The 27931-nt window shown below is 43.2% G+C and overlaps 1 protein-coding gene across 1 annotated transcript; it reads right to left on the bottom strand.

Annotated features, from left to right (window-relative positions):
- Window positions 1-39: 39 nt before the first annotated feature.
- Window positions 40-27051, bottom strand: grk6 (G protein-coupled receptor kinase 6). Its single transcript, XM_069510370.1, has 16 exons — window positions 26500-27051; window positions 23640-23735; window positions 14475-14587; window positions 12074-12151; window positions 11041-11141; window positions 8888-8980; window positions 6536-6599; window positions 4782-4922; window positions 4231-4421; window positions 4091-4128; window positions 3488-3577; window positions 3176-3384; window positions 2781-2918; window positions 2436-2573; window positions 2059-2193; window positions 40-1581 (listed from the first exon to the last, which is right to left on the bottom strand). Exons 1-16 carry the CDS (start codon window positions 26549-26551, stop codon window positions 1531-1533), a joined length of 1728 nt encoding a protein of 575 aa, XP_069366471.1. The 5' UTR covers window positions 26552-27051; the 3' UTR covers window positions 40-1530.
- Window positions 27052-27931: the final 880 nt, after the last annotated feature.

The following is a 27931-nucleotide window of genomic DNA, read 5'->3' as shown; positions in this document are numbered from 1 at the left end:
GTTTCCATTCACAACAAAAACCAACACTTGAGCCGTGAGTACATTCAGAGGTATTTCATTTTAATAGCTTAGAATCAGAGGCCAAAGATCGTTTAAGGAAGAACTGACAGCAACAGAACCAGCTGAGGCGTCATGTGACGCAGGATTTCAACCAGCACCTTCAGACGTTGACGTTGATCATGTGACACTGACGAAGATCGACTGGTTTTAATCTTGTGTGAATGGATCATTCAGCTCAAGAGCCAAGAAAAACAAAGAAAAAGAAAAAGGAGGAAATAAAATAGAGAATAAACCCTGAGAAGAAATTTCCTTTGAAATTCAACGTTTAAAATGTTAAACACAACAAACTGAAACTAAAGTCGTGTCGGAGCTTTGTCTTCTCGAGCCAAATCTTTCTCGTGTAAGAAAGTAAACAGGATAGCTGAAGAACGCCGTGAGGGAACATTTTCAAACCTGCTACCATGATTGTGATGAGGTGGTCAAAGGTCGAAGGTCACAGTCGCCTCACAAACCCTTGTCTGAGCTTGTTCTCTTCAAAACACAGCGAGTGAATCTTTTATAATTTGGCACAAATTTACACTTAGACTCAGATTCATTGATTTTAGGTGAAGTGATGAGGCCTCACAAAACTTTTGAACATATTTAAAGTCTGCGTTTAGGAAATTTCTTCAGATTTTGATGAATTGATTAGATGTCAGAGGTCAAAGGTCACAGTCACCTCATATGAGTCTGGGAAAATAAAAAGTCAACTGAAACACCCACAGCATGATAATTACAGTTTAAGTTTTCAGTTATAATATGTTTTATAAAACTGGGGCTGAAAATAAAAGAGGAACAAAAACAACTTCAGATCGTCATCAGGTGTTTTTCACTGAAACAGAATCGTCCCACATGAAACAGTCACGTCCCAGAAACTGAGCTGACGAGTCCCTGAAGACAAACTGACACGGATCCTCACAGAGTTCATGACGAGATAAAACAACGCGGTTATAAAAAATATCTGCGGATGTCGACTTCGTGGTTCTGACGTCACGTTTCCCAAACGTCCAGTGGAATTAAATAGAAGAGAAGAGAGAGCGAGGTCTGGCACAGCAGGACGGAGGCGGAGGGAGTCAAGTGGTCGCAGTTCATGAGCCTCACCGACAAAGTGGGAAAGCGTAAAAGAGATCAATGCTCAGTCTTCCCCTCTGCCGCGGTGCCCTCGAGCAAGGCACTTCTACAGCAGGCCGTTGTTCCAGTGGAGCTGCTCGGCGGTCGGCAGCAGCTCCAGGTTCAATAACGTGGAAATGTTTGGACGAATGAGGAAGAGGAAAAAAAAACAACATCCCTGGACAATAAACAGGAAAAAAAAAAAAGTTCATCTTGTTTCGTCTCCTGAGCGACGGCGATAATTCACACGTTTTAAATAATGATGAAAATATACATTCTGACTTTTAGAGATAGAACTATCTTAAAAATACAAATGTGCAAAAGTTGTAAACAAATAAGATCGTGTGTGTGTGTGTGTGTGCGTGTGTGTGTGTGTGTGTGTCACAGCCTGGTGGGCTCCTCGTCACTGTCGCTGCAGTTACCACAGCAGTCCTGCAGAGGGAGACAGAGAGACAGAGAGTCAGTGATTGTGAACTTCTGGTTTGTGAGTTTGTGAAACGACGACGTCAGTTTCCTTGACACCTGCTCACTGTTCCTTTGTGTAGTAATAGTTTCTATAAACCCGTTTCTCTTCGTAAATTCCTTCCTAATTACAAGAACTAAGCCGCCTACTGGCGTGTGTTTGAGCGTTGTAGTCGTGTTCTCATCCAGACGCAGATAATTTGTCAAACAAAAGTCGTGCGGACAGAGATTTGTTTAAAGACGGAGGAGAAACTACCTGACTAAGGCCTTAGTCTCGTATTAAAAAAGTAAAGATGGACAACGCGTCCCCACTTCCAATGTCCCACATGAAGGAAGTGGCTTTGTGACCTGTGCTGCATCCAGCCACCAGGGGGAGATCAAGGTGCTTTGGGAGCCGTCATGTCGTCCATCTTTATTGTCAGTGTCTGTGAGTGAGAGGGAACCGACCTGTCGGCCGAACAGCCGCTGCAGGAGTCCCTGTTTGGGGGGAGGAGAAGGTTGACCCCTCCAGTCGAGGTCGGGGGGAACCGTCCCGTCCTGGTACAAAATGTTCAGCTCAGTGAAACACTCCGTCTCAATCATCTGCAGGAGAAGATCAAAGTTCTTCATCACGACAAAGAACCAACAACACGAGAGACGGATTCATGTTCAAGATCTTTTTGACCTCATGAACAAGAACGTGTCCAGTTCAATAAAACACTTCAACCTGTTCATCGAGATACATGAGATACATATATATATATATATATATATATATATGTATATATATATATATATATATCTCATGTATATATGTATGTGTGTGTCAGAAGCATTTGTCTGACCTCGTTCTGCCAGGGGATGGAGATGCTGCCCGTGGACACTTTGTTATAGAACGATTCGTCCTTCGGCTCCAGCTCGACACCTTTGACCGTGGAGAACTGCTCGATGTCCAGGACGTCTTTACAGTAGATCGCCTGAGGCTGCAAAACACACACCACGTCACAAGCTTTTATTTTGAAAGGTTGTGAACTTGGGTCTGAAGATTGTCAGTTGAGTGTCAACAATAGAAAATATCTTAATAAATAATTTACCATGAAACGTTCGACATGTTATAAATGAGGATCATCAACATCTGGTCATAATAATCATATACAACAACATCTGAGTCGTTACGCAGATAAACTTACGTCAGGGATGAACGGCACCTGCAGCATCCCGGCCTCCAAACGTTTAAAGTTAATGGAGCGGAAGATGGGATGAGCTTTGACCTCTGAGGCTCCGCCCCCCTGGCAGCCCAGCCTCTCTGCGGGATCTTTGACGAGAAGCTGAGAAAAAAAAAACAATGAAAGACGTGAACCCAGGTTTACTCATAGAAAAAGGTTTGTGAGGTCACAATGACCTTTGACCTTCAGCCACCCACTTCTCAAACTTTCCTAAATGAGTCGGAATGATTTGATGAAGCAGAGCGAGGTCACATGGACGTAGAGACGCAACATCTTTGCAAACAGAAACTTGTCTGACGGACGCATTAGGAAGTGGCGACGGAGCCGATGGGAGATAAAGACGAGCGGAATCCACCCACCATCCTGCAGAGGGACTGGGCGTCTTCAGAGAACTTGCTGGAATATTCCTCCTCCACCTCCGTCACCAGCCGCTCCACCTCCTCCCTCTTGATCTTCTTCTTCCTCTGCTGGAAGGGCGACTGGCCCTCGATCATCTCGTACAGCAGGCAGCCCAGCGCCCACCAGTCCGGGCTGAAGGTGTAGCGCTCGTTCTTCACCACCTCAGGAGCTGACGGAGAGAGAGAGAGAGAGAAAGAGACAGCGTGACTTCTCCTCCGTGATCTACAGATGAAGATGGAGTTGTTTTCCGACTCAGTGAAGCTCAGACTTACACATGTATCCGACTGTTCCCACCCGACCCTTGATGGTTTCACCTTCTGGGACATGAACCGCCAAACCCAGATCTGATATCCTGATGTGGCCTGAAGACACAAAGAGACAATAGTACTGCTGATTAAAATGCTGAACTTTAGTTGAGCAGTACGACGGAGCACTGGAGCCACATGAAGGAGAAACAACCTGAGATTTTAAGAATAAAGTTGTAATATAGTCGATTAATTCTCAAAATCTCTGAATTTGTCTCTTCATTTGGCTTTTTAAACACTTTATTATTTGTATTATTTATCTTCCTGTTTCTTCTTTACGTTAGAGTCTAATTGCGATAATTTAACTCGTCAGCAGAGGCTGATGTGAGTTTCCTCTGAGGACGCGTCTCACTGCTGGAGTTAAAGCGCCCTCAGGTGGTTCTCACTGGAAAATCATCCACACTGACTGACGTCATGGATTTTGGTGCAATGCTTCGGCTCAGTTTCAGCCAAATGAACGTGGTTTGAATCAGTTAGAGAAAGTGTAACGCCGTGTTTGGACAAATTGTTGGTGAGACGGGTTTTAAAGAATCAAAGTGTTTCCGTGCGTCACTGATGACTGTTCCTCACCGAAGTCGTCCAGCAGGATGTTCTCTGGTTTGAGGTCCCTGTGCCACGGAGAGAGAGAGCGGCAGTTAGAGACAGAACGGAGAGGAGAGCCAATGAGACGAGAGGAGGGAACTTCCTGTCTGTGTGGCGTGAACACTGACCTGTAGACGATGCGTTCTCGCTGCAGGTCCTCCAGCCCGCAGCAGATCTCTGCTGAGTAGAAGACGGCTCTCCTCTCGTCGAAACCCGCCTCGCCCATGTGATAGATGTGAAACTTAAGGTCTCCTCCGTTCATGAGCGTCAGCACCAGGCACAGGGCGTCTTTCGTCTCGTAGGCGTACGCCAGACTGACCTGCAGACAGACGAGGGTCACGTGTTAAAGATGTGATGATCCGTCTCCTTCTCATGTTTTGTCTCCACCACCTGCCCCGATCAATTTCTCTTCACCTTCACATTCCGTCTTTATGTCCATTGTTAATTAAAAGAAAAATACATCAGACATTCAATTAACAAAGTAACTAAACGTGCAGAGCAGCGTTTTCTGTTTCCTGTCTCTACGATTAAGAAGCGCTGCCTGCTGCCAAGACTTCTGTCCAATTAAACTGAAGCGGCTTGGTTCAGACTCTCAGAGTGAAAACGCTAAAAGTTTCAGTGTTGTTGAAAATATCAGTAAAATAAAAGTTAAATGTAAATTTGATGAAATTATTCTTACAACAAATCTACTGTTGACTTTCTCCAGGATCTGTTTCTCATTGAGCGCCATGGATTCTCCTTTCCTCTTCTTTATCCTCTTCTTCTCCAGCTTCTTGCAGGCATACATCTTCCCCGTCGCTCGTACCTGACACGCACACACCTGGGGGAGGAGGGGGGGGGCGGGGAGACGAAGGTTGGTGGAGGCAGAGAGAATACGACAGTGACACTGATGGTATATTTATATGTGTATATACACTCACAGGCCACTTTGTTAGGTACACCTGTTCAATTGCTTGTTAACACAAATAGCTAATCAGCCAATCACATGGCAGCAACTCAATGCATTTAGGCATCGAGACGTGGTGAAGACGACCTGCTGAAGTTCAAACCGAGCATCAGAATGTGGAAGAAAGGGGATTTAAGTGACTTTGAACGTGGCGTGGTAGTAGGTATTTCAAAAAACTGGGATTTTCATGCACGACCATCTCGGGGGTTAGATCACATCTTCTCAAACTGGGTTCTTGAACGTGACAATGAGTTCACTGTACTCCAGTGGCCTCCACAGTCACCAGGTCTCAATCCAGAGGAGAACCTTTGGGATGTGGTGGTGCGGGAGATTCGCATCGTGGATGTGCAGCCGACAAATCTGCAGCAACAGCGTGAAGTCAACATGGACCAAAATCTGTGAGGGATGTTTCCAACACCTTGTTGAATCTATGCCACGAAGAATTGAAGCAGTTCTGAAGGCTAAAGGGTCCAAACCAGTACTAATAAGGTGTACCTAATAAAGTGGCCGGTGAGTGTATATACAGTATATATATACGTATATATTCCATATATACATATAAGGCAACAGAGCACAGACATCAAACAGGAGTCTCACAAACAGAGAGATGAAGGGAAATCCCCTCCTGAGTTTGTACTGTTGTGAAAACCCAACGTGGAGGATGAGACGTGCACTCTTTTTTCAAATGTGACATTATCTCATGACCCGACTGCTCCCTCGAATCGTTTGTCATCGTGAGATCAGCGGGGAATCAAAACAGAGACACCATTCAGTGGCGTGTAATTGGATTTGTACTCCACAGATGAACTCCTTCGTTTCTGGAGCCGAGAGAAAGATTCAGTAACGACGCTGCAGCTCTTTGCACAATCGCAGTCTTTGCCGTCACTTAAGCTTGAGTTTAACTTCTCAACCATCTAAATGAGTCTTTATTGAAGGCTGAGGGAGGATGTGGTCTGACGCCTGCATCGTTAACTGAGGATGAAACGTTTACTGAGTTTGCTTCTGTGACGTTGACCTTTGGAATAAAAATGAAATTGAATCCTCATTTTTTTTTCAAATGGGACACGCCCTCTGATCTCAGCTGTCTGCTCATTCTTCTTTTGTCTGATTATAATAATGAACCGGTCTCATACTAGAGCGTTTACATCCTGATCACTGACTTCACACAAACTTTGGAACCGAACAAAACTCAGGGGTTTACTTGATTCCTTATTCGTTCCTCTGTACAGAGTACAATGTAAATCAGAGGCTGACGAACAATTAATCCCATTAAATATGAGTTAATACCTGAAACCACCTCAGAGTTTCTCAGGTTCTGAAATGAAACCTAAACACTGCAGAGATATTAAACACTGCTTCTTCCTTTGGTGCCTTTCATGGGATCTCAGTAGTTTTTGACTCAGTCCTGCAGAAACACGAAGGGAAACAGCAACAACTACACGACCTCCTTGTTGCAGTAATAAACTTTTAAAATAAAATGTACTCACCTCTCCAAAACCTCCTTTCCCTAAGACTCGGTACTGTCGGAATGTGTTTTTCGTCACCGGTTGCCTGTTGGACAGAGACAAAAAACGAATTGATAGACCTGCAGCACATCTAAAGGTCACATCCAAAAGATTTAAAACTAGTTATCAACGTAAACTTGTTATGTTCAGAAGTTCAGAAAACAAATTTAGGACAGTTACTGGTTTTAAAAGTTGTATATAAATCTCCAACAAGAAGGTTTGGGTCTGAACGTGGATCCAACAGAAAGAGAGAACAATCCACCGTTTTCTTTCTGAACAATGTTTTTAAGCGACACCGTGGCTTCACATGAGGATTCTGGTCGCTTTCCTCCGACCGCAGGATGTGATCGGGTGAGAAGCAGTGGTTTTATCGTCACCTGTAGATGTGAACATGTTGAATGACGTAAAGAAGAAAATAAATCTGAGGTCAGGACGTGTGAAGTGTGTGTAGAGGACAAATCAAATCTCAACTTCATGACACAGCATCATAAAGTAACCAGCCACCAGGGGGCAACAAAAACGACTTATTCTCATTAAAACCAGTTTTTCTACAGAGCGAGCAGAGGTTTGGTAAAAAAACTTCTGCATCCTCGGTGAGTGGCCACGTTTACGAGAAGCACCGACTGAGCAGGTGACTGCGTCATGTTTCTTCTCCCTCTGGACAAGAGTTTCAAGCACGGAAGACAAAGACCCGAGAGACAAAGACTTGTTAAAACAGGTCGAGTCATTTTCAGCTTAATAAGCTCGGTGACGCTGCTTCACCTGCTTGTTTTGGAACACTGAGTTTTCCACTTTGTGTGTCACCACGTTTACACCTGAACTCACTCGCAGAGTTTGTTTTAAAGCAGGATGACGCAAAAACTAGCGAACATGGTTCCAGTAAACCTGTGGACGGATCCGGACAAAGGGGCGGAATGTTTTTATGTTTAACACTGTGAGATAAAAATGTTCTAATTCATGGGGCTGTTGTGAAACAGAGCACCTGTGTGTTTCTGTTCATCCTAAAGGAGGCGTGAGGTTTTCTCAGTGTTTCTTCCCTCTAGTGTGTTATGAGGGTGTTGTGGTGGATGTAGAAGTTCTACAAAGTTAAAGATTCTGTGGTGAGGAGACCTTGTCAGTACTTCAGACCATACGTCCTCGTCATTGCACGCCGTAAGGTTCATCTGCTCTGTGCTTCATCTAATAATGTATCTTTAGCCCGGTTGTACTTCACGAATCGCTCATCGTTTGACAGTCAGGCGACTGAAGTTGTACAATCCTGCTTTGTCCAGTTGAGGTATTTCACCGAGATTAGATCAATCCTTTCATTCTCAGATATAGAAAAGGTCATCCTCCATGTTTTCATGTCCCTGAGTCTCGATTATAGCGACGCTCTTTGTTCTAGCGACTGAAACGACTACGTAAAATAGATCCTGGCGGTTTTAAAAAGTGATGTCAGGACCATACAGTTCACTTTTGAAAACTTTGAGCAGTGACGTACATGTGAGATCTGCTGACTGCGTAAGAACCCGGCAGCTTCGGAGATTCAGGACGAAAAGCTTTGTGACCGTTTTGAAAGTTGCTCTGTGCAGGAAATAAAGTTGTCATTATAATGTGACACCAGTGTTTTACTCATGACTGTATTCAACTTAACGACCTGGTGTAATCCACACACACACTGACGGCAATCTGAAGGCAGCAGCTGGTCTCGGACCAGGGTCAGGACGCGACTTCAGTCCTGTGTGAAGGCGTCATCATCATGTTCCAGATGCAGTTTGATAAACTTGTGACAATAAGTTTTGGCTGTAGTTCAGTCCAGAGGGGAGGTGGTGATGCACCTGAAGCTACTTGGTAAAACCACTGATTTCAGATCTGGTTTCTGTTGCTCGAGCTGTTTTCAGAGCAGAGTCGTTCAAACCGGACCGAGAGAGAACTTATTGATCCCGATCTGAACCTGACACTCCAGTCAGCAGCTTCTCTCTGAGCGTCTAACCTCCTTCATGACGGCAGAACAACAATAATAATAATAACTTTATTTATATAACACGAATCATCATCATCAGGACGACCAAGAATCCATTCAGAATCTGATCGAGAAAAGATTCACTGTTGTGAGACCTTTCCACTCCAAATATGAAAAATGTCTGTGGTGGTTTTTGTGATTTCGGACATTTTGTCTGGTCCTTACAAATTAAATTGGTGTTTTGAGGGTTAAAGGTACAGGGTGTAGAATCTAGTGGTGAAGTTTCATGGTTCCTGGAACACTCAGATTCAGGGTCCTCTCCTCGCTCGTGATCTTTAGTTTGTTAGAGTGAGTGAGTGTGTGTGTGTGTGTGTGTGAGTGAGAAACATTACCTCTCCAGCCATTTCCACTGGAGGAACCTGTTGTAGTACATGCTGTCGAGGTAGTCAGCAAAAGGCGCCACGCTCAGAAAGTCGTGGATCAATCTGGAAATGACACGAAAAAGAGAAGCTGCTTATAAAAATGTCCAAAAATATTTCAGTAACTTAAAGATACGATATTCAACAACTCTTTTTATGTCCGAACGCAGAGAAATCTGCTTCACAATGTCAACAAAATACTGTTGTTCCAAAGTTATGTATCTTACGTTTAAAGCAAAACCAAGCGCTACACAGCAGTTACATCGTTTATTATCGAGATAGTGTCCAGACACTGGAAATGTTCCTTTAGTAAAAAGTACAAACTGTCCAACAAAGTGTTTTCACTCTGCAAACCAACAGAACCACGGTTCAGTTGGATCCAGACCCAGAACACCGCTTCTTCATGTTCCTAAGGAGTTAAACCTCTTCTTAATCTCTATTGTATTTGTATTATTATTATTATCATGTTCTATTTTAAGTGTCTAATTATCCTCCTCCTCTGTGAAACACTATGAATAGAGTCTTTTGTCTGAATGGTGCTATATATAAATAAACTTGCCTCGAGTGTCACAGTTCATGCATTAATTATCTGTTTTATTTCCTGCTCCAGATGTGAGCAGGACAACACAGATGTTTGCGCGTGCCCCAAAGAGAGAACTCTCTGTGGTTCCTGTAGCAGGGAAACATCCAAGGCTGCGGGCGTTTGCTGCAGGGCTGTGCAACCATCTGATAACGACCACATCACATCTCCACACGGGTATCAAAACAAAACACTCTGTGATGCGCTTTATCGTTCTGTTACGCATATTAACGACGGAGTGTGAGGATAAATGAGAACAGATGGGGGGGGGGGGGGGTGCACCACTTCGAACACGTTTACACTTGTTTATCATTGGTTTGTGTGAACGACACATCTGCCACCTGCTGTACATCAGGTGTGTCGCCACCTTGAGTCCATGCAGATTCGCTCGTTTAGAGAACAGGTCTTAATGGAAGTAGGCGCCGCTGAGGCGTTTGGCATCATCAGACTTTCCTCAGACATGTCGAGGTGAGGTCAGACCTTCCCGCCCCCACGACCAACATGAGCAACGCTGCCTCCGAGTCGGAAGTCACAGAACGTCAACTCCAATCAGACTCCAGTTGAGTTTGCCAGTTTGCCAATTGATGACTTCCAAACAGAAACAATGAAGAATTGCTTATTCGTTGACTTTAACCGCTGTGACTCATGACTTCACTTGGACTCGAGCCTTGTGACATGAAAGATTTGAGACGTTGCCAAATCCTGAGTGCAGAGACAGAGCCGACATTCAGGTCAGCGCTCAGGCGGTCAGCTTCCTGCTGGGGCCAGCAGCACTTGTTTTCATGTGCTGCTTCGGTGCATGACTGAAGCTGAATCACAGTATTTTATTTTTAAGTGTCCGGAGAACAGTGAACTCACAGAGAACGAGAGAGGGAGCGAACAGTGACTCGCTTCATATGAAGAGATGTTTTATTTCAGGGTGAGCAGAAAAAGTGTCTGTGCAGGATTTAATGTTGTGGCTCAACTCAATCGACGTTCCTGAATATACCTCAGTCCAATATTCTGTGTGTGACTGTAAAGAACGATGACATGCAAATAGGTTTGCTCTGCTTGTGCTCAAACTGTCAGAACTCCCAAACCAATAGAATGGCAGGTGTAGTGGTGACAAATGAAACTGTCCCGACCTCCTGTGGTGTGTCAGCTCTGCTTCTTTGTGCTTTAACCGGACTCAGGACTCTCGAAGAAGTAAAGCTAACACATCCACAACGTGGACATTTTATTGTTTTGACAAAAAAAACCAAGTGCAGACGAAGAGCTGAAGCTGGAGAGCAGGAAATCTGAGTGCAAGCAACAAATATTGAAATATTTCGAACTATGGGTGCCAAAGTAAAGCAGCAGTTGTCTGTGAAGGCGTCAAACTGTAGACGCTGTAGTCCACCATTGTTGTGTGTGAAGTCGGAGCTAGTGCTGCTGGGAAATCAGACGTTTGAGTGAAGCATACATAGATATGACGACGCGGCTGCAGCCTGTGGTAGTAAAGTCAACAGGCTGAATGAAGCGGCACAGTTACAGCTGGAAGAGGGTGGATGGTAGATGGTGGCCTTACTTGGTACAGTCCTTGAAGAGCTCTTTACAGGCCTCCTGCTGCAGCTGCTCGCTGCACTGAGCCATCATGGCGTCCTCCACCTCAGGCACATGGTCCTCTGACTGCATCGCAAAAACAAGAGAATAAAAAGTCGTCCAGGGAAACGGGATGTGACTCAGCTGGTTCAATCGCTGAGGAACTTGTAGGACAGAGGATTTTGCTTCTGCTTGTTCAGACTCGCACAAACACAAAGTCTGAGGAAATAGTTTAGCTGTGGATTCTTGATGAGGCCTCCACTTGTTTCAGATCAGTAGATCTGGGTTTTATTTTTCTATCATCTTCTGTGACCCTGTGGTGATGAGCCACCCACGGTTTTTCTGATTCTGACTCTGGCAGAACTAATCTGCTCTAATGCGTTACATTGATCAAATCTGCAAATTGGATTTGAGGTTTTTAAACGGTTTAATTTATCTTCTCTGCTTTTCCTTCGTAGTTCATTATTTTTTAGGGCAGAAACAGAATTTTGGTTTCGGACTGTAATTGGAATTTATTCTTTCTTTTATTCAATAAGGAGAAAAAAGGGTTAGTTTGGATTCAGAAAATCAAATGGACTGAACTGTGGAGGTTCAGCTGCCAAATCTCACAAATACATTGTGAGCATTGTTGAATTTCAGGAGGGCGTTACTGTAGCTGAGGAAGAAAAGACGTAATATTCAAGCTGAATTTTTATAGAATAGTTTCTTAGTAAAGGTCACAACGTGCAGACTCAGATGTTTATAAGAATGGTGTAAAGTAGAATTTAATATAAAAGCCTTTCTTTATAGTGTCCTCACTAAAATGCAAGTCATGCTGCCCAGTGTCGTTTAAAACCATCTCAAATATAAAGGTTTCATTCAGCGAATATAGACAAGGTGTTGTTTAACAAATAAACATCTGTATGATATCTAAAAAAGCGGAAAATCCCATTAGCTGGGTCATCTGATTCCATCTGTCACATGATGAAGATCAATCCCTTCCATCAACAGTTTTTTGGATCTTTTTCTGCAGCAGCTACCTTTGGGTTGAAGTATTTGTCGATGAATCCCTGACCGCAGTCCTTCCTCCTCTCGTCGGGCGCCACCTCGTACTCGGCCTGCGGATAAAACACGTGAAGACACAGTGAGGTGAAGAAGCTGAAGTGTGACCGTCAAGTCTTCATCATTCGGCACTAAGGGTCATAATTGGTTTCATGAGCCACAATAGATGCATTTTACTGGAAGGTCAAATGACACAAATATGCAAAAGTCAAACAGAGACACCGATGAAAAGAAGCTGAGAACCTGCGTCAATGAAGCAAATTAGAGACGACACTTTTTCATATAATCAAGTTTAAACAGGTTTTGACGCAACAACCAATTGATTCAAATCTTTTCAAATAGTTTCACAGACTTTTCCTCAAACAAACTCGAGATCATCACGCTGTTCGTGTAAATCATCTGTGACGGAAAACACAAGCTTTTAATTCAAGTACTCAAACTGTACGACCTGACGGCTCACACGCACGAGAACCTCGCCGCCTGTGTGATTCGTGGTGAGATTTGTGTCGTCCTGGTTTCACTTTTTTCACCGGGCGAACAGTTCAGAGCCTCGTTTGTCTCCAATGACATGAACTTTGTGACCAAACAATATTTTAATCCAGTAAATCGAGTTTAATTTAATTAAATCAAAGCAGAACAACAATGTTAGTGTTTAACTTGAACTGTTTATTTAAACCAATTTGGACAATGATGAAACAACTCGATCATCCTGATGAAACAATGACTGTTCTCGGAGTCAGTAAACAATAATACTGAATTATTACTTGGCAGCATCAGCTCTTTCTTTCTTAAGATTCGATTTCAAGTCGTTTTTTTTTCTGCTCCACACCCAGTATCTGCTCCTCCTCACATCAACCAGCCGTCTGCTCGACGCAGTAAACTGAGCCTGACTGGAAAACTCCAAAGTGCTTCCTCTGCGCTCTGGCAGCACGAGGCTGTAAACTAATGCTAAGTGACAGCGGAGATGGTTCAAATCTCATTTTGCCTCTCCATCTCCTCCGCTCACAGAGCTCTCAGAGAGGAGACAGGAAGTGGTTGTGGGAGTAGAAGAGAACATAATTGCTCCATGTGTGTGTGACTTGTATCCGCCGGACGAGCGAAAGCTGAAAGCTGCAGTTTGGTTGGTCGGAGGAGCTCAGTCAGAGCGGAGCCTCGCCGCCATCGCACAGAAGAACAGAGCGAGAGACGCGGTCGTCGTTAATCTTTGCCCCTCCACTCATCACATCTGACGGAGATGATTACTGATCCATTCACTCTCTGACATGACGTGACACAACACTTTCATCAGAGACAGGAGGGACAACTGACTGTATTGGATGGCACAGCGCTACAGTGGTTAACACACCTCCAGCTTCTTTGTTTGAATCCAGGATCCATGTAGAGTTTTGCGTGTGCGTGTGCGTGTGCGTGTGCGTAGTGAAGTGAAGAGAAGACTTCCTGTGTTTCGTTAAACAGATGTTAAACTTCCTCCTCCCCTTTAACAAACTCAACTGCTGAGTCTTTTCAGGAAAATTAAACTTGCTGCATCAGACGACAAGAGAAGCAGCTCAACGCTTCATCTCCAGCAGTCGTCTGTAAAACAGCTGTTTCAACAATAACATTTAAAAAAAGAGGAAACACAGAGGTTCTGTTTATCTGCGGTGTTTTTCTAACAATGTTCATACATTTATATTTTACTTTGCTTCATGTTTCGGCCTCCACACTGGGACAATGCTGATTACTGATCGCACATACGACTTTCAAACTGCCAAACCAAACTCCAAACTAACATTCAGCTTCAGGTTCTTTTAACAAAGCAGAAGTCCAACCTCTTCCAAACTGACCTAAAGTTCAGCCTCAACGTGTCTTCTCAAATGAAGTCAGCGTAACTTTCTTTTTACAGTGTGCTGCTGCAGTGATGGAACTTCTCTCAAACTTTTCAAATCAAATTGGCCACAATTAAATTCCACTTCAAGAAATGTTAACTTTCAATAAAACTCCATCGTAAGTCTCACTTGTTGTATTTCCTCAGCTCTGAGGTGACACATGCATCAGCTTTTAACGTTCGAATCTGTCGCTGTGGAAGAAAAACTGCTTATTTAGTTTGTTTAGGATTTTAAAAGACGGGCGTCTCAAATTTAGTTTCAGCCTTTAATTCTGCGGTTCACTGACTTAACTCTGTTCCTGAAAAACCTGTTGTTTCATCACATCACAACTTTATTCTGCTTTAAGTTTTATTCCGGTCAACACGTGTTTCATGAGATGAGAACAACAAAACCCACATTAGTCATGGATTCACACACACACACACACACACACACACTCACATACACACATACACACACACACACACACACACACACACACACACACACATACACACACTCACACTCTTCTTACCACAGCGTCCAGGAACTTGACGCAGCGTCTCAGCTCAGGTCGAGTCTCACAGAACTGCCTGAAGAGAAGGCGTCCGATTGGCTGCCGCTCACACAGGCTGCTGTAGTCCTTCTCTGCAGAGAGGGGGGGGGGGGGTGACAGGAATTTTAGATAACTATAACAAATAAAAATACCTTTTATTTTGAAAGTTTCTCTATTTCCCATAGAAAAGTTCCATCAAGGTGTTCCCATGGCAACAAGGCTTCATCCCCAAGAAGATGTTTTAAAATGCCTCCCTGTTGTTATGGTTACACCTGCATCCAGATTATTTGTTGACGCTGCCGGCCTCGTTGAAAACTCCGGGGTTGTGTTTTAGTCTGGACGAACATTATTATGTAAATATACATTTTGTAAAATATGACACTTTATTCCAGACTCATGTGAGGTCACTTGAAGAAGTTCCCTAAAGGTGTTATATATATATATATATATATATAATATATAATATATAATATATATATATAATATATATATATACCATGTCGAGGAAATATATGATAAAATAAAAACAGATGAATCAGTCACCAGACTGAAGTTCCTTAATAATCAGCAGCTGGACACGTTTTACCAGAACGGAGCCTGCAGCCACGCTGAAGTTTAAAGTTTCAGTTAGACTCACATTGTGAAATAGATATGATCACACAAACAGGAAATAGAAACAGACTCAGTGGCAGTAGGACCAGATTGTAAAGTTTACAGCTGCAGATATTTACCTGTAAGTTCATTTTTTAACTAAGTACGTCTGGAACAAAACCTTCGTATCAACAGGATGAATTGATTTTTAAAGGAACTTCATGTTCATGACATGAACTCAAAGGAACTTCTTTTGTTGCATTTGAAAGAAATGTTCTGAAGTGCACGTTTGAATCCGTTTGAATCGTCTCTTACATCTGACTCCAGCTCCGTCTGGATCACGTCCCCACATGTTTATCAGTGATTACACATTCTTCTCCATAGACAGGGTGTAAAGTCGTAGTGCAGTAAAACACAGGCTGTCGGTTTGTGTTTGTTCGTAGTTCCTCAGTTTGACCTCTTGAACAAATGAGCTGATATTATCATCCTGAACTTTGGAACTGGCTGTTCACTCACGTCTGTGTAAGTTCCTTTGGCGGGAAATTGGAATCACATGTGCATCATCTGCTGTTTACAGTATTTCTAACCTTTAATTGATGTGTTTAAGAGATGGTGAAAAGTCAGAGCAGGGATTTCTTTTCTCTGAGCGACGACGAGGTGGAACTGTGACTGACAGGAAGTGTTAGCGACGCTTTGTATCCCCCGCTGGTAGTTGAGTCATGTGTCTGATAAGAACCAATCAGGAAGAGAACGTGGGCGTCATCGTTTACAAAAGTGTGTTTGTGTTCGTCCAGACAAAGTTCTTGTCGACTGATATTTTCTCCTCCGTTTTACTAAATATCTCCGTCCAGACGAGAACACGAAAACGACTACAAACGAACAAGATTAACGGCCCAGTAGGTGGCGCTAAACTCTACATCAGCAATCTGTCAAAAACCAAGGCCGACGTCTGTGAATGTGGAGCAGCGATGCTAAATTTAGCTGCTAACAGTGAGCATGTGTGCAGTAAACTCCAACGTTCTCTTGGCGCTGCTGAAACGACAGTAAGTTGTGTGTATAGATTGTGTATAGATGAGGTTGTTTGAGTTCATCTCTGAGCTTCAGTACAACACAAAGGAAACGTTGGGTTTGCATCAGTGACGTGAGTCGATGCAAAGCAGCTCAGGAACGTTCAGGCACAAACAAATTTGATTCATGGAGGAACAGTGTTTATTTTCCTTTTAACCTGTCGTTGGTGTAGTTGGCACGAGCTCACTTGGAGCTGCTGGGAAACTTAACATGCTGCCACGACCTTTTCAACACCTGTGAGGGTCATGGTCTGTATGAACAAAACAACTAATCGTTAAAGACAATGAAGGAGCAGATCAGCGACGCAGATTTAGTCCTTTTCCCATAAAACAACAGAGCCTCCCTGCTCCGTGAATGAATCACATCCAGGACTTGATTGATCTCCTCTAATTGTCTAATTGTTTGTTGATAAATGGCTCGTGTCTCTTGGCTGAGTCACTTCCTGTCGGTGAGACACTTCCATCTGTCTTGTTCTCCGCCATCTAACCATCGCTTCTCTCTGGAACAAGCTTGAACGACGGAGCAGAGCAGGATGGAGAGAAGAGCAGCAGAAAGAACGAATGAAAGAGCAGTGGAAGGAATAAGAAGTCGGACAGCGCGACAGGAAACAACGTACAGAAATCCTCCGGTTGTTCCAGACTTCAAGCCCAGCGTGACTCTAATACACGTCTGATCAACAGTGTCCGCTTATAGAAATTCCAGAGCCATTATTCTCCTGAAGAAAACAAAACATTAGCTTCTTCCTGGATCTGCTCGTGTGTGGAGACATGACGTCCCTCGTTTCTTGGAACGTTTCATCATGTGGTCGTGGCTCAGTGGATGTTTTAATAGACTGTACAGAACATGCTGTACATGCACAGATGACATGTAAACAGGCCTCTGTCAGGCCTCCTGCCGGCTCCGCGGGCCCTAGGGCCCCTGCGTATGAACCATAACACCGTGGGTTTGAAATCCGATCTCTCTTTGATGTGCTGGGTTCTCTCTGTGACGTATGTAAATCAAAAGAACAACTGGAACAGCCACTTAAGTTTCAGGCTGTGAATCAAGATGGACGACACGACTGCTCCCTAAACTGAAGCCAAATCCCGCCTCGAAGCCCCCTGGTGGCCGGCTGCAGTATAGCTCATAACGCCTGCCTCCTCCATGTTAGCCGATTAAATGTTTGTCAAAGATGGTTTCTGTCGTGTTAGGTCGTTCTTATGCACTGATGTTCAAGTGTTCATGTTTCTGATCAGTTTGGTTTTAATTATATTTAGTTATTTGATGATCGTCGTTCGTTTTGATTCACAGTCTTTGGTTTACACTGTTCTGCTGCAGATCCTTAAAATGACTTAAATTCAAATGATCAAATAAAAGAAACAGGGTTTCTAAAATACATCTGAATTATAGGCCCTGAAAAGCCTTAATTATGTTAAAATATTACTTTTAATATATGTGTAGCTCAGACTTTATGTTAATGTAACACTACCTCCATCACACTCTCACTTTTTTAGAGAAATGTTTGGCATCATGCAACGTCTCTAAACTGTAAAAAGTGAAAAGACGAACTTGTGCAACGCTGAAAAGTTGCATGTTGCTCGACGCGTTGTGATAAAGTGATGCTGTGGACATCAGTTAAAAAAAAAAAGCTTGTTTCAGACGAACGAGGAAGTCGACAGTTTCCTGAACGTGTTTCTCAAGACTCCCGCCCACTTGTTTCTTCACATGTCAAACTCAGACACACTTTCAGAACTGAATCGTTACAGATCTTAGTTTTCTTGTCTCATCTCTACTTTTTATTCTCACAGCTTTGAATCCTCACGTTTTATTTTCTTATTCACACGTGTCAGTGTCTCATCATCTTCTTGCTGTGTGACCGCGACTGTTCACGACAAACTGAATGTGGTTTTGAGCAACTACATGTAGAACTTCCTGTCTCTGTGTCCGACAGTTTGACTGAACTCATTCAAATCAGAGCTTTTTATTTGCGTTTCACCTTCAGGAGAAAAGCAGCGCTGCTCGGAACGTTTCCTTCATTTTAAACAGAATGTTTCCACAGGACGATGATTAACCCTTTGACTAAAATCAGGAACTAAAATCAGGATGTGAAAGTCTGTTTTCTGTATTTTAGTTTTTATTGAGCTGAGGAAATATTAACTGTTAAAAACTAATACAAATCAATAAACCATTAAAACTTCATTTTATCTTGCGATGAGTTCAACACACAGACTCATCGTGTTGTTTTTTGTTGAGTGAAACAAGACGTTCAGAAACTCAACAAAAGTAGAGGAATCTGCTTTGTTGTTATTTTAGCTTTAATCAGATTTAAACAATTAACAAACCTTACGTTTGTTTCTCATGTTCTGGTATTTTGTGTTTGTGCGTAACTTTGTTTAAATGGTAATAATGTTAAAGATTTTCCGTCTGCAGCGTCGACAGTGACCCTAATTCTGGTTTTCAGTCTGATTGATGGCGTTCAGTGTCGTTTAAGACTCAGGGGCCACGCGAAGGCCCCTTTGATGTGATTGTGATGTCAATGATCCTAATCGTCATTTAAGGCCTGTTCCAGAACTGTACATATTCTTCAGATCGTTATTCCAGATCTTTACATACCACATGACCTGCTGAGGTCACAGATGAAGGCCCCAGAGTCCCCACTGAGAACCAAAGGGTCTTTTCTATCATTCCATGATGTGTTTAACTCGTACAGCACATCGGAGCTGAGCTTTGAAAGGTGCCATCAAGATAAAGTTTAGTATAATACAGAATAGATTTTATCTTAATAAGCTTTAGATCGTGTCTCTGGATGAGAAATGATTTTATTATAATTTATCATTTTCTGACGTTCTTTGAATCAGTCAGAGTTTAACTAATGTTCTCAGTTTGAAATCATCCCTCTCTCTCTCTCTCTCCTGTTGATGCAGCTTCATGTCTTTTAAGATCTAACTGATGACTTATGTCTTCCTCTTTTCTTTTCCCAGTAAAGTTTCCCAAGAGGGTTTTTCTGTGTCGGTGTGTTGGCCGATTCCATCTTAACCACAGTCTCTGTGGGTCAAACCTTCCTCCTGGTTTCCAGCCCGACTGCACCTCAGGGCAGAAGACGTCTTATCGGTCATCGCCCGCTGCTCCTTCTTCTTCTTCTTCTTCTTCTTTAATTCTTCCTGCTGTAACAATGTGGCCTGTGTGCCATGTATGGACGTACAGAACGTTACCAGCAGACTGTAGTGACAGAGCCTTCACACACAAACACGCCGCCAGTTGATGGGAACTCTGCTGTAAACATCTCGAGTGGTGATACTTCTCATCACACTGACATCACATGTTACTACGACGATGCTCCAGGCCACGTCAAAGCACTTGAAGCTTTACATTTTTCTGTGATTTACATTTCTATATTCCATTAAACAAGATCGTTGTGTGCCCGTCTAAATCTCTGAGACAAATGGAGGTAAACAGACGGATGCTCAGTATTTTGTTGTTGCACAGTTTTTCTATAAGGAATTTATAGATCATTCCAAGAAGAGGAACCGCCTCGAGAAAAAAACATCTGAGACTGTTAATGAAACACCGAGTAGTGTGAAATATATATATTTGAAATCCCATTGTGAGTGAGTGTGAGAGAGACCGAGAGAGACAAGGAGGCTCTGTCACTACAGTCTGCTGGTAACGTTCTGTACGTCCATACATGGCACCGCAGCCGCTCAGCGTAGACACACAGGCCACATTGTTACAGCAGGAAGAATTAAAGAAGAAGAAGAAGAAGGAGCAGCGGACGATGACCGATAAGACGTCTTCTGCCCTGAGGTGCAGTCGGGCTGGAAACCAGGAGGAAGGTTTGACCCACAGAGACTGTGGTTAAGATGGAATCGGCCAACGCACCGACACAAAAACCCTCTCAGGAAACTTTACTGGGAAAAGAAAAGACAAGGAAAGAGATGAGACATAGTTAAAAGTGAGGTCGCCAAAGACACGAGGGCAGTTCAAGAGGTTGAGAAAGAAAAAGAGTTTTGAAGACTTTAAACTCAGATTAATTGACGTGATTCAAACAAGTCAAAAAGTTTGGAGTGGTTCAACACTGTGAGGGACAGTCAGGTCGACCCACTGTTTCTTTGTGAAGCTGTTAAAACAAGAAGGATACAAACACAAACTGTTCACTCGAAGATGGAAGAACAGAAAAGATTTTTCAATCCATCAGAATAAAAACTCCCAAAACTAAGAACAACCGACCCAAGTGTCCACACACTTCAGTAACTCAATTAAGATCTGAATAAAGAAGAGCGCTGCTGATGATGACTCCAGCTGAAGAAGACATTATTGAGCCTTAACAAAAATAAACCTGCTTATTTCAGCTTCCAGCTATCAACACCAAACGATGGCCGAGCTTCTGGGTGAAAATAAAAGGAGAAACTATGGTTTTCTTTCAGTCGACTCTTTCAATCAATGTTGAAGAAACCATCTTCAATTCCACAACCAGATGACAAACACAAGTTTCTTCTGTAGTTTGAGAAACTCAGAGACTTTGATTCCTCCTAACATTCATCACATTCTTCTTTTAGATGCTGTTGATAATTTAATTAACATCACAGTTCCCATGATTTGAAAACCCTTTGAAATATGACATTGATGTGTGTGTGATTAATCGCTCACAAACACACGTTTGCATCCAGCGACAACACGTCTGACAATTATGAACAACAAGCAACAGAGGAGCTGTTGTTCACAAGCGGATTTTCTTTAAGTGTGAAATGCAATAAAGCAGAAAAACAAATGACCTTAAGGAGGTTGAACGCTTCATAAATCAGATTCATCAGCTTCATCTTAAAAACATTCTCCAATCTGCGGCAACAAGTCAACACTGTGCATCACCTCCAGTGATGGAAACTCCGCTTCTCATGAACTCACAGCCACAGATCGACTCACTGACTTCACAGCCACCGAGCTGAAATCTAACGCTCTCTTCTTCAGGTGAGTCTTTGGTCTTTCACCCAATAGTTTGAGTCAGACGTCTGCTGACAGCGATGGTTACGTCTTTTGAAAAAGACTCTTTTCGTATAACTTGTCACATTGCAGCCTCAGGGCTTATTTACGTTCAACGTTCGATACGTATACGGAAACGCACTGAGCCTTCTGTCTGTACTTAGCATTCATTTTGTACGTATACATCTTCTGAAAGCTTACGGATACGGACATAACGTGCAGTACCAATGGAAATCACGAGGGGCAGTGTAGCCAATAGTTCACCGTGCACTGTCTGACTGGTGAATTTGATCACACTAGTTTTATCTTCATAGTTTTATCTTCATAAAACACAAACTATAAAAATCTAAAGATAAACTACAGACAACATTTTGTTAACTACACATGAACGCAGATAAATCAATGAGGTGACAGCTGATGCATGTGTTCCGCCTCTTTTACCTGCGGGAACCCAAAGTCTGCTGATTGGTCAAACCAGAAACGGAGACCAGGACGTTTACTCGCCCAAATCTTGTCCCTCGCTACAGATTATAAAAAATTCATATGCAGGACGTTTCCATTGCTTGAAAGAAAAATTTGTTTTCGTTCTTGACATTATCACGGGTGCAAACTATACATCCCCAGCACTGATCTGCACTGAGAATCAAAGCAGCACAGTGCCTCAGGAAAATCAGTTGTTCAGTGTGAACGTCCAGTGTCAGAAACAACAAACCGTACGAGATGAAAGACAGAAACAGAAACAGCTCAACAGCTGAAAACATAAAAAGCAGCAGTTCAGTTTCTTTTTTTAATCGTGACTAATGTCTTTCATGGAACTTTGAAAAAAAAAGCCCGTATGAATGAAGCCATGAAATATTGTGACCTCAATATATTTTTCATTACAGAAGAATGTGAGACTGTGATAAATAAAAGAATTACTCTTTGTAGTTCAGGCTGCTGCACACTAGAGGCTACCGATTGATCTGGTAGCCCGAGGCTCAGACACAAACCTGCACCAGCTTCACTTTGTACCAGACAATAGTTTGTAAAACAGCATCTGTCTCTGAACGAGCTTTCACACCTGCATCGGAGTCTAAACATTTTCTGGAGGGGCTGTACGAGAGAACGCAAACCACCACATCAGTGGCTCTGAACATTTTCTGGAACTTTCTGGACAAGTTCCTGTTGTTGTGAACGAGTCTGACCTGAACGATCTCCTGCTGCTTCCTCTTCACATGAGAAACACAAACAACAACGTGAACTCATTTCTTTGCATCTGTTTCATCATTCAAGTCTGGTGTTGTGTGAATTACTTACTTGTGACCAAAGCACATTCTATTATTCTCACCCACCACCTCTGTTTGTCAACAAACTATTTCAAATCCCCCAGTTTAAATTCAGATTTTTAAAGATGGGATCTTTTTTCAGAGAAAACTTCTTCCCTCGTCTTGTCGCTCAACTTTCACTCTCCTGCCTGCGACACCTGTTTAAATGAAACAAACCTTACTGCGGGTTGAAACAGAAAATCAACAACAGTCTACTTCCTCTTTCTGCATTGGCCACAGTTTCCGCTGAGGTGCCACTTGAGCAACATTTTCTGAACCATTTCTTCTCCCCTGGTCCTCGTGCAGAGTCGTCACGCCTCTGACTGTACAGCGGCGGGATCGACGCGGCGCACGATATGAAAAGAGTCAAGTTAGGACGATTGGAGCTGCTTGGCTTTGAAAGAATTACACGTGACACAGTGTTGCCGTGGTGTTGAAAGTTGAGCATGAGAAATCGTTCTGAAACAGTGCATCGCTTGTGTCCAACACTGTTTGACAAAACTATTTTTTCTGATTCTGCTCAGTGGGTCTTCACGTCGAGGTGATTAATTGGAGCCACATGCTGCAACACAGAATTAATGCACTATTTCTCTTGCTCTACCTCATTATTCCACCTTGTCTATTGTCACCTGCTTGACATTTAATTACAAGCCCGTCTAATAGAAGTCGTGTTCAAATCATTTTCATTTGTTTCTCCAGAGAGATCTTGTATTTCAGCGCATGATGTTTGGTGTTTTAGTGAATGAATGAGGTGGACGTCAGAGGTCCGCACTCACATCCTGTTAGTGGTTTGGTCGGTGAAGTCATCCCTGAAATTCCAGTTTAGTTCTGCTAAACAACGCACATTGGTACGTCCATCCATTTCTTGCCAACAGGATGCGTCAAGAACACTTTGAGAGAATTTCTTTCACTTGAATTGTTTCTGTTATGTTTATTTTGCAGCAGCGGCCTGTTGCTGCTTCAGGATTGGGACAGACACGGGTTGGTACCGTCCTGTGTCCCTCTGCTGCATGTCCTCACATCTGAGCTCACTTTACATGTTAAATGAACACTAACCAGACGTTATCGGGACCTGAACACAAAGATCCTGCCGATTTAAAAGTCTGGTGTGTTTCAGCAGAGGGCCTGTTCAGACAGAGCAACAACCTTATCACCATGGATACAACCGGCCCCAGAGTCGCTCCACATGAGGAGTCACATAAAACCTGTGAGACTGTTTTCTTACCTGTGGTCTGTCGCAGCTCTTCACACAAACTGATGTGGGGAAACTGCAGCATCTGCTTCCATTTCTTGCTTTTTCCTTTTCTGTTTCCGTCGCCTCCTGCAAAACAAACAGGTTCGATTTAAACTGACTGGAAAAACAAGTCAGTGTGAACAGATAATCAGACGCAAGGACGAATTTCTCACCTGAGGGGAAAAATATAAATTTAAATGTTTTACTGTATGTTTTTTTTTTAGAATTCCAACATGGTTTTGGGTTCAGGATCCAAATAATGAGACTAAAATCATGTACTTTCTGTGTGTGGGTGTGTTTGTGTGTGTGTGTGTGTGTGTATGTGTATGTGTGTGTGTGTGTGTGAGTGTTTGTTTGTGTGTGAAACCAGAGGAAGTGCCTGTTGGTTCTGAGTCAGCGCTCAGACTCTACTGCACACTCATGCATCTCGCTGCCGTAAAAACCTGGAGAACGTTTCAGGTCCCAACACGTTGATTTACTTCTCATGAAACTAACAGAGACCAGCGTGAATATAATAAACACAATAATAATGATCATGGACAGATTCCACGACAATGAAAACTAGAATGGCATAAAACACATAGTTGGGAGTGGAGGAGTCAAATGTCTGAAGATATGACAACGTCATGGATTTAAACATAAAACAAAGCATGAGTCTTTGAATGTCAACTGTATTTATTAATTAATATATGTATTGATTAGAGCTCAAACCTTCACCACAACCCAACAGTCCCTTAAATTCAAATTCTGCTGCTTGTCTTTCAGACGCTGACCAGAGTCTCTGTCAGTTCTACAAGATTCAAACTCGGACGTTTCTCTGGGACCTGTTTCCCTCAGTGAAGCTGCAGGATCAGACATTCAGAGACACAGCGTGGACGCTGTCCCACTGCTTATTGATAACAGAGCGTTGTGAATACAGCAGCAGCCCACAGGGCGTCCAGCCTGACGAGCACAGAACCAACGCTGCGCTCCAGGATTTGCAATGCAAATACGACACAGCAGCTGCAGCTCCAGACAAAAGATTATTAACGACACAGATACGATGCAAACAAGATGTTTTGTTTGTATCCAGGAAACAGAATCGCGGATAAGCAAATTGATGACAGAGAAAACGAGACGACTAATGAATCACAGGAATGTTTCAATCAAGACAAACGACACGAGAATCTCAAAGATTCTCCATTTTTCTTTTTCTTTTCTTGAATTTCCTTCGGGATCAATAAAGTATCTGTCTATCTATCTATCTATCTATTTAATGATAAACGTGTGTGATTGGCTTCCAGCCACAGAAGAAGAAGAACTCATCAGACATCACAGGTCAGAGGTGACGTCTCAGAGCTGATGAGATGCGATGACACCGTTCGTATCCGAGATACTTTGGCTTCATTTCTGGATCGTGTGAGGAAGTGGAGACGTCCATCTTTACTTACAGTCTGTGGTTATAACACCACAGGTGAATTAGGTCAAATGTTGAATTAATCGTTGACATACTGGAGCCAGAGGTTTTTTGCAGAGGATTTTTTATGACTCTATACATCAGACAATAGTGACGGCGATTAGAAAATCTCTGCCAGTGTTGTTTACACCATGTGAAATGTCATCATCTTAAATGTCTGTTGCATTCACCCGTGGATCACATTTAGGCTGAAAACTTGGTGTAAATGACGTCGTTATCAAGCTCATTTGATTGCCGGGGATTACTTCAACACTGTTCATCCCTCAGACTCCAGAAGTGGTTTGTGGACTTCAGACTGAGCTGAAGAGTCTGAAGCTCTGAAACAAGCTCTGACTCAAGCAAGTTCATTTCAATTTGTGTTGACAATAGAGCATCTTTTCTCAAGGCTCCGGAGGGCTCAGAGGTCAAGGTCGGCCTGGAGCTGGGAGACATGACACCTTGCTCCTGTTCACAACAACAAACTGACCCTCACACTGATCGGACACTGGGTGTTACACTGGATGTGTTTCAGACATGAATCTGAGGGTTCCAGTTGAAGAGGACTTGTGCGCCCACACACACACACACACACACACACACTTCAGTGCAACAACTGCTCTGCCTCTACATCCTGTTTCGATAGAACGATGCTGCAACAGGGGGGGGAGCCTCCTCTGGACCTGGAGTCAGACCAAAAACCAGACTCCGTTTAAAAAACTGTCGATTTTATTCCCCACTCTGGCGTCCTCAGCATGTGTTCACTGTACACGAGTCACAAAGCAGTTCAACAGAGCACTGGAGCCATTCTTTAATTTGGCATAAACCAGTAAACTGTTGTTCTTGACAATCACCTGCTAGCTCCTCATCCCCACTGCCTACTTTCAGCAGAACTCCATATAAAAACCTGCCAATTTTACTTTACCCTCTGTTTTCCTTCGTATGTGTTCACTCTACACAACTCACACATTAGTTCACATGAGTTCGGGATCTGCTCTTTAATTCGGCATAAAACATATAACCTATAATTCATTAAAATAAATATTTAACAACCATAAACTGCTGGCTCCTCGTCTTCTCTGCCACTTTAAACACAATTTCCTTTAGAGGTGAATACAACGTGTTATTGACGGTTTATTACGCGCAACATGAAAAAAGGAAGATTCACGAAAACAAGTTTTACGCCGAATTGTTAAGTATTTGTTAAAAAGTTGTGTTTGTGTGTCCGATCGTGAGTAACTTGTGTTTAAGCTCCGGGAGGAAGCAGAAAACCTGAAGAAGCTAAAGTTGTAGTAGGAGTTCGGTACAGAGAACGGTGGGTATGTGAGCTCCTGTTGGTATCGAACATGGAGCGGTTCACCATGTCCGGTGGACCCCTCTTGTCTCCGGTACCGGGGGGGGAGCTGTCCCCATCCTTACCTTCTCGAGCCTTCAGCAGCACCGTGTTGGCCACGATGTTCTCCAGCTCCATGTCGGTGCTGTCAGCGGTCACAGCGGCAGCAGCGCACCGGGCTCCTGGTCCCCCGCGGCGGCTTCAGTCCCAGCCTGTCCTCCCTGTAAGCTCCACCCGCCGCCTCCCGCCGCCCTGAAGAGGAGGTAGAATCCAACTCACCGTTTGAGTCCCGGTCGTCCGGTCCCGTCCGTGACACTCCACCCCCCCTTCCCCTCCCCTCCCCTTTCCCCTCCTACTTTTTCTTCTCTCTCTCTTCTCTCTTTCTCTCTCTCTGTCCTCCTCCTCATCTTCCTCTTCATCTTCTCTCTCTCTTCTCTCTTTCTCTCTCTCTGTCCTCCTCCTCATCTTCCTCTTCATCTTCTCTCTCTCTCTCTCTTCTCTCTTTCTCTCTCTCTGTCCTCCTCCTCATCTTCCTCTTCATCTTCTCTCTCTCTTTCTCTCTCTCTCTCCCTCTCCCCTCTTCTCTCCTCTCTGTCCTCCTCCTCATCTTCCTCCTACTCTTCTCTCTCTCCTCCTCTGTGTCCTGCTCACCTTCCTCCTCTCTCTCTCTCTCTCTCTCTCCTCCTCTCTCTCCTCTTCATCTTCCTCCTCTCTCTCTCCTCTCTCTCCTCTCTCTCTCTCTCCTCCTCTCTCTCCTCTTCATCTTCCTCCTCTCTCTCTCTCTCTCTCTCTCCTCCTCTATCTCCTCTTCATCTTCCTCCTCTCTCTCTCCTCCTCTATCTCCTCTTCATCTTCCTCCTCTCTCTCCTCCTCCTCTATCTCCTCTTCATCCTCCTCCTCTCCCCTGACTTCTACTATTATAAAACTTATTTTAACATCTTATAGAAAACTTGTTGCCGTGGACTTTCTCTACAATATTTCATAAATATTTTATTTTACTACATTTTATTCTTCAGGAAGTAAAAAACAAAGTTTGATGTTTTCATTTCTTCTGTATTTGTGTGTATATAACAGTCTACAAGTATTTTTTAGACCCTTCAACTATGATATCTTGATGATTAGATATTTTACATTTTAGTGCAGTGATGCACAGTAACATTTGTATATTTTATTAATTATATCAGTCAAGATATTTCACATAATTTTAAAGTTTAGATAAGTATCTTATCAATGATATGAAATAATAATGATTGTGTCCAGTGAAAGCTGCAGCAGAGTTTACTCCATGTACTGTGACTTTAATATTGATTGATCAAGTGCTAATTATCTCTCTGATAAACATGTTCCCGTCTGCTTCCTCTGAGTTCGACGATGACGCAGGTTCAGAATATTTGGATCGATATGTTGTGAATCTGATTCCTCTGATGTGTTCAGGTTCATTTCAGTCAGATGCACTGTTAGAAACAGGACATCGATGGATGAGAGACTCCAGAGCTGCTGCTGCTCGTGTTCTCAGAT

Source organism: Paralichthys olivaceus, chromosome 15 (assembly GCF_024713975.1).
Source record: "Paralichthys olivaceus isolate ysfri-2021 chromosome 15, ASM2471397v2, whole genome shotgun sequence".
NCBI classification, from domain to species: Eukaryota; Metazoa; Chordata; class Actinopteri; order Pleuronectiformes; family Paralichthyidae; genus Paralichthys; species Paralichthys olivaceus.
This window is presented reverse-complemented; position numbering and strand designations above follow the sequence as displayed.

Bases quoted from the DNA above. Each gene is read 5' to 3' on its own strand.
- grk6 (XM_069510370.1), bottom strand. From the start codon at position 26,551: ATGGAGCTGGAGAACATCGTGGCCAACACGGTGCTGCTGAAGGCTCGA. The intron at 2,919-3,175 runs GTGGGTGGATTC...TTTTTTTCTCAG, and splicing joins CCCAGTCCCTCTGCAGGATG to CTTCTCGTCAAAGATCCCGC. The intron at 1,582-2,058 runs GTCGGTTCCCTC...CTCCCTCTGCAG, and splicing joins AGCGGCTGTTCGGCCGACAG to GACTGCTGTGGTAACTGCAG.